A 7,500-nucleotide genomic window follows, 5' to 3' on the forward strand; every position below is an offset into this window, starting at 1 on the left:
GTTAGGCGATATTACAATTTTTCGGACAAAGACGACGCTGTTAACGGCCAGGTACTCATTTTACACCTGAGTACGGTGAGAGAATGTGAGTAAAGAGCCTTTTCCAATGACTCGACTATGAGCCGAGCGCGAGGCTCGAACCCAGGACCTTCTGATCCGAAAGCGAGTGTCATACCACTAGACCACATAGCCGCTCAAAGAGCTTTACAAGGGAGTCCCTGACCAACAGTTACACGTAACAACACGTAACATGCAGAACGAGACATGGCGACGCCGGTTAGGCGTTACTGTTATTTTTTTTCACAGAGACAACGCTGTTGAAGGCCAGGTACTCGTTTTACACCTGTGTACGGTGAGAGAAAGTGAGTAAAGAACCTTTTCTCCAAGGACAAACTAACTATGCGCTGAGCTAGGCTCGAACCCAGGGCCTTCCTATTCGAAAGCGAGTGGCATACCGTTAGACTACATAGCCGTACAAAGCATTTCGTACCCCAAAATAGTTCTAACCACTGATTTATACAGTAAGCTAAGCATACACGCCATGCCGCCTATAAGCACGCCATTAGTAAGCACGTTTCTGACTCAAACGCGCTAAATCTCTCTTACCGAATTTTTGCTTTATAAACTACCCGCCTTCACGATAATAATAATAATAATAATAATAATAATAATAATAATAATAATAATAATAATAATAATAATAATAATAATAATAATAAATACAATACTACTACTACTACTACTACTACTACTACTACTACTACTACTACTACTACTACTACTACTACTACTACTACTACTACTACTACTACTAATATATAATAATAATAATAATAATAATAATAATAATAACATCATCATCATCATCATCATCATCATCATCATCATCATCATCATCATCATCATCATCATCATCATCATCATCATCATCATCATCATAACGATAATGACTACGACGACGATGATAATGACAATGATGATATTTTAATTGTATTTACATCTATTGGAGTGGCACCGTTTATAAAAGACATTGTCACAAGGGAAAACCTCTTTAACTAGCTTGTAGAGCTTAGGGTCGTAAGATTGCAGAAAAGCCCGGTATTTGAGGGAGCTTTTTATGTTCTTTGGACGTGGATTGATGTTGAAATAGTAAATTACACCTTGTCCCTGTAAAGTAAAAATAAATAAGAATTGTAATGAAACACAACTGTTGCTCTGTAAATATAATAAATAAATAGATAAATAAAGATTGAGCTCTTAAATAGAACAATATCCACTAAATGTACTCAAAGCGCTTTACGGGGGGAGGGGGGGGGGGAGGGTCCCTGACCTGCAGCAACACGTAACATGTAGAACGATCCATGACGCCTGTTAGGCGATATTTTTGTGACTCTCCGCCTCGAAACGGTATTAAGTCGGATTTGTTAATTTTGTGTTTTTGATACCCAATCATAGCTTATTTTTTGCTTTAAAATTTGATACCAAATTGATAAAATTCTGATTCTTCATTGCCGAGATATGACCGTTTGAAGTAGGGAGAGAGTAAAAATCAAGTTTTGAGAAAATCAACTTTGATGTGAGGCACCATTTTCACGCACAGTCAAATCAATGGGCACAGATAACTCCTTAGATATGGGCGTTGGAAATTTGACGAGAATAGTAAAAATTGCAGAGACTTCAATTTTCAATTTGACTCACAGGAATTTCAGGCACCACTCGGAGGAATTTCAATGCCGAAAGAGCAATTTCCGAACACACAAAAGGGAATTAGGATTGTATTTGGTACCGTGTTTAAATATTGTATAGATCTAAATAGATAACTGATTAGAACTATATTATGATATATAAACACATTGCCAAATACAGCCCCAAAGTTTCCTTATTTCAAATGAAGTTAAGCTCCAAATCCTAATGGTAGTGATTGTAGTAATGGTCGTAGTGAGGATGATGTTGTGTTGGTGTTTGTAGTAGTAGTAGTAGTAGTAGTAGTAGTAGTAGTAGTAGTAGTAGTAGTAGTAGTAGTAGTAGTAGTTGTAGTAGTTGTAGTAGTGATGATGATGACGATGTGATAATGGCTGTTGTAGTAGTAGTAGTAGTGGTATTAATGAGTATGTGGTGGTGGTGGTGGTGGTGGTTGTAGTTGTAGTAGTGGCTGTGGTTGAAGTAGTAGTGATGATGTGGTGGTGGTGGTTGTAGTAGTAATGATGATGTGGTGGTGGTGGTTGTAGTAGTAGTGGTAGTGATGATGATGTGGTGGTGGTGGTTGTAGTAGTAGTAGTAGTAGTAGTAGTAGTAGTAGTAGTAGTAGTAGTAGTAGAAGTAGTAGTAGTAGTATTAGTCGTATTAGTAGTAGTAGTAGTAGTAGTAGTAGTAGTAGTAGTAGTAGTAGTAGTAGTAGTAGTAGTAGTAGTAGTAGTAGTAGTAGTAGTAGTAATGATAATGATGTGGTGGTGGTGGTGGTTGAAGTAGTAGTGGTAGTGATGATGTGGTGGTAGTGGTGGTTGTAGTAGTAGTGGTCGTGATGAAGATGTGGTGGTGATGGTTGTAGTGTGTGTGTGTGTGTGTGTGTGTGTTTGAGAGAGAGAGAGAGAGAGAGAGAGAGAGAGAGAGAGAGAGAGAGAGAGAGAGAGTGCTAAAACTTCATCTAGTGAAAAGTAGAGCAACATGTTCTTGAAAAACTAACGAGGCTAAAGTTTGAGGTTAAAGTATTTGTGATTAGATGTTATTGGCAAGTACAGGAAGGTGAACATGAAGATTAATCCAGTGTGTGTGTGTGTGTGTGTGTGTGTGTGAGTATGTGTGTATGTACTATGTATGTGTTTGTGTGAAGAGGGAGAGAGAGATAGATAGAGAGAGAGGGGGACAGAGAGAGGGAAAGAGAGAGATGGAGAGAGAGAGGGAGAGAGAGAGAGAGAGAGGGGGACAGAGAGAGGGAAAGAGAGAGATGGAGAGAGAGAGAGAGAGAGAGAGAGAGAGAGAGAGAGAGAGAGAGAGAGATTTGAGCTAAATTTATTTGAAAGGTTTTTACGGCACTGGTAGTTGCAGGGATGGTGATATGATGGTGGTTGTAGTTGTGGTGGCATGGATGGCGATATGGTAGTTGTTGCAGCAGTGGTGGGGACGGTGATGTGGTGGTTGTTGTAGTAGTGGTGATAGGGAAGGTGATGTGGCTGTAGTAGTAGTGGTAGTGATGGTTGTTGTAGTTGAAGTACTGGTAGTAGTGATGATGATGATGGGGTGGTGGTTGTAGTAGGAGAGGTTGTGATGATGATGTGGTGATGGTGGTGGTTGTAGTAATAGTGGTAATGAAGTTGATGTGATGGTGGTGGTTATGTTAGTAGTGACTGGAGGGAGGGGGTATCCTTGGAACATTTTAACCTCACCGGAATTTGACGGAAGTTGCCCGTAACCCGGGTTGTAGTAGTAGTGGTAGTGATGGTTGTAGTAGTAGTGATGATGATGTGGTGGTGATGGTGGTTGTAGTTGAAGTACTGTTAGTAGTGATGATGATGATGAGGTGGTGGTTGTAGTAGGAGAGGTAGTGATGATGATGTGGTGATGGTGGTGGTTGTAGTAGTAGTGTTAGTGATGATGATGATGTGGTGGTGGTTGTAGTAGTAGTGGTAGTAGTGATGGTTGTAGTAATAGTGATGATGATGTGGAGGTGATGGTAGTTGTGGTTGTAGTAGTAGCAATGGTGATGATGATGATGATGTGGTGGTAGTGGTTGTTGTAGTCGTGGTAATGAAGATGATGTGGTGGTGGTGGTGGTTGTGTTAGTAGTGACTGGAGGGAGGGGGTATCCTTGGAACATTTTAACCTCACTGGAATTTGACGGAAGTTGCCGTAACCCGAATTTTTTTTTCTTCTCCAGACCGGATTTTTTTACCGCTGAAACCGGAGTTTTGGCATCACTGAATTTGACATGAGCTTAGAATATACATTTGATAATGTAAATACACATGTTTGAAATAATCCAATTTTGTAGTTATTCATTATTATGTAAGATGTCTTTAAAATAAATAAAACACCAAAAAAAAAAAAAAAGGGGATGCCGACTATTTTATGACATTGCTCACAGTTTGAAGAATTTTTGATATTTCAATAAAGAATCAATGAAATAAGAATTATTAATGTGACTTTTTTGTCTTATTTATTAGAGGAAATACAATTTCAAAATGCCAAAAGTTAGAGAAGGGTTTATAATTTCAAAGTACGGTTTTGAAACTATGTGAAGCCGGATAGGCAGGGAAAGAAATATCAAGAAACAGGATGAGAGAGGAAGAGAAAGAATGAGAGAGTAAAATGCACGCACACACACACACACACACAAGAAACTAACACACACAACGAAGAGAGAGAAAGACAGAGAGAGAAGAGAGAGAGAGAAAGAGAGAGAGAGAGAGAGAGAAGGGGTAGAGAGAGAGAGGTAAAGTAAAAGAGGAGCGAGAGTGGGAGGAGAGAGAGACTGCTTGTGAATTAAGAGGGAAATAGAGTAAAGATTGAAGCCTGACTGTATAACTGTTTGTTTGTATGTGTGAAAGAAACAAAAGGGAGAAGGATAGAGAAAGGTAGACATGAAGAAAGGGATGGAGGCGGAGCAAAGAATTGTAGGGATAGTTTAAGAAAGCATTTATTTGTTTCAAAGTAAGTCATAGTCAATCAACTGGAAACCTATTGACCAATGAGAATGCAATTAAAGAAATGGCTGGTCAAATTATTCATTGCACTGTTTCCATTTTGAGTCTGATGACAGCTTGAGGAGGAGGGATTGGGTCTTATTGTGCAATGACTTACATGAAAAGATGTTATTGAATCTCTCAAGATTTTCTTAGCGTTCACCCACATTGTTAATTGTCTAAAAAGACCCCCCCCCTTCTTTCAGTATACAAAGAAAGCACGACAAAACGAAAATCTCTCTCACTCTCTCTCTCTCTCTCTCTCTCTCTCTCTCTCTCTCTCTTATGGTCCCTCTCTCCTTTTCATCCATCTATCTATCTATCCATCTATCTATCTATCCATCTATCTATCTATCCATCTATCTATTTATCTATCTATCTACCTATCTATTCATCCATTAATAGGCCTGTCTCTCTTTCTGTTTGTCTATCCATACATTTAACCTTTTCATTTTTTAGTTACACGTATTTCCATCGGCAGTTAATTGATTGTTGAAGGCTCTATTTACTATTCTGCTTTTGTACTTAAGATTAAATGTTTATCCTAATACAATCTCTGTAAGTATAAGATTAGGCAACTGTTGTCCTATTAAAGTCTTATGTTTTTATTTTATAAAGGGTTTTACGGCGATTGCAAAACATTAAGGTCATATCAGCGTCAGTAAAAAGGAAGAAAATGGGATAGTAATAAGTTCTAGAATTACAATTAAAGCATCCATGAAAAGGTAAGACAAAGGAGAATTGGGTCAAATATGGAACAGATGTAGATTCCAAGAGCAAACTATTGAAGAACTTAGTTTGAGATCACCTAAAAGTCTTATCCAGTCACAAGCACAAGTCCCCACTAAGAGGAATACACTCAAATGTTTACAAATCATATTATGATGTGTGAACAAAACATAATACATTACATAACAGAGAGATGATTTACAAGGGAAAAAATATTACCTCCCAAAACTAACTATACACATGTTTCCCCTCTGACCAAGGGTATCCGGTCAGGGCCAGGACAAAACCAAGTAATCTCATTCCAAGAATAAGACAGAAAGCTCGTTGGAAAACAGATATAGGGGGATAGAAGGCAGTAAGTACCTCCCTGCCCACTATGGGAGGTCAGGAACCCCACCCAATTAAAGTCTTAGCATGTTCTATAATTTCATGAATAAAGGAAGAGGGACAAAGGACCCTCACCTCGATCATTAACCAATGCAGCTAGACAAAGAAATAATAACACGCGAATGTGTATCAAAATGCACAAACGCACACATATGTAACACGCGCACGCTGACGTCATGACACCTTGCCCGGTCATTTTAATGGCCAACAGGCGCATGTGATGAGCGTTGACCAATAAGAATCATTCGTTTGTAACTTTATCAGGGAAAAACCTAGACTTGTTTACAGTTTTTAAAGATCATTATTGGTTGAACTTTGAAATTGTGGAAACAGTCATACTTTTTCTGAGATAGATAAAGACACGCCCTTTGCTGTGGTATCTTACATGGTATTGGTGGAGGAAAAGACTTGATATTACTAAGTCTTGGAAATGGTTGCTCTCTGAGAGAAAGTCAACTCTCGTTTTGAATGAGTCATTGATAGTTGGTTTTTTAAACGTTAAATTTATATAACTTATCCTCAATATCTATGTTGAATTATTATGTTTTCATGTAGAAAAATGATTGTAGTTTCTGAAACAACCAAAAACTGAAATTAGATAATTTTGACCACTCCCACCTTTAAAACCGGTTTTCCTCGTTTTCCAAATCCCGACTTAATACCGCTTCGAGGCGTTGGGTCATATATTTTAATATATACTTTTCTGACAGAGACAACTTTGTCAACGGCCAGGTACTCATTTTACATCTGATTACGGTGAGATAATGTGAGTAAAGAGCCTTTTCCAATGACTCAACTATGCGCCGAGCTAGGGTCGAACCCAGGACTTTCCGATCCGAATGCGAATGTCATACCACTGGACCACATGGCTGCACAAATGTTGAATCTTCGAGTCACGCTTTGAGTTGGCAAAGCCTTCTACAATTCTAAATACTCTAAAGAGCTAATAATGATATTTTGGGCACTATTTGTTACAGTGATTGACATAATCAGTCGGATGGTGAAAAGGTTTGAACTGAGATATTTCCAATTTAAGTTAGAAGATCCAATTTTATCCAAAAGTTATTGTCAAAAATGATGAAATCAACCCTTTTTGTACATCTTCGGGAAATATTAAAGCTTTATTTTACTTCTAAATATTGTTTTACAGCTAGTCAAGTTGAAAAAGTATGAAATTTGAGAAAAGTTGCTGGATACCTTTCCCATACATCTGACCATAACTTTATTTCAAATAAAGATTAACATTCTCTGGCGAGCATATTCTTTCAGAACATGCAAAATATTAAATGCAAATCCAAAATGTTCATCTTCCAGCTGTTTATGTCATGCACTGACACATTTTTTCTGAAATTTATCTTTCTGATATTCTACAGTAAAATAATAACCACTCTACAGCAATGTCAGCTGTAGCTGAAGAAAAAAAAAAAAAGAAACATGATTTTTTAAATTTTGTTCACAAAACTTCTCCAACTCGCTATAACGTGTCTTTTCATAGAACTCCGGCGTAGTTACCTAAATCTATCTAATTAAAAATAATAGAGCTTTTATATAGCGCAAAATCCACAAAATGTGCCCCAAAGCGCTTTACGTTTAGGAAGCCTACATTTAGGATCAACATTTCTTTGTTTAGTTGTTAAGACTATATGTCAAAATATATATTAAAAAAACAATTGAGCTTTTATCTAGGGCAAAATCCACTAAACTT

General features: G+C 37.7%; 1 protein-coding gene across 1 annotated transcript in view; it reads right to left on the bottom strand.

Annotated features, from left to right (window-relative positions):
* Positions 1-7,500, bottom strand: part of LOC144976418 (uncharacterized) — a 49,269-nt gene that overhangs the window by 22,336 nt on the left and 19,433 nt on the right. Inside the window, exon 7 of the mRNA XM_078920707.1 lies at positions 999-1,167. Coding sequence (XP_078776833.1) covers positions 999-1,167 — 169 coding nt within the window. The remainder of the gene's footprint in view (positions 1-998; positions 1,168-7,500) is intronic.

The sequence above is a fragment of the Berghia stephanieae genome, chromosome 7 (genome assembly GCF_034508935.2).
Source record: "Berghia stephanieae isolate SIO BIC M18660-M18661 chromosome 7, UCSD_Bste_1.3, whole genome shotgun sequence".
Taxonomy (NCBI): domain Eukaryota; kingdom Metazoa; phylum Mollusca; class Gastropoda; order Nudibranchia; family Aeolidiidae; genus Berghia; species Berghia stephanieae.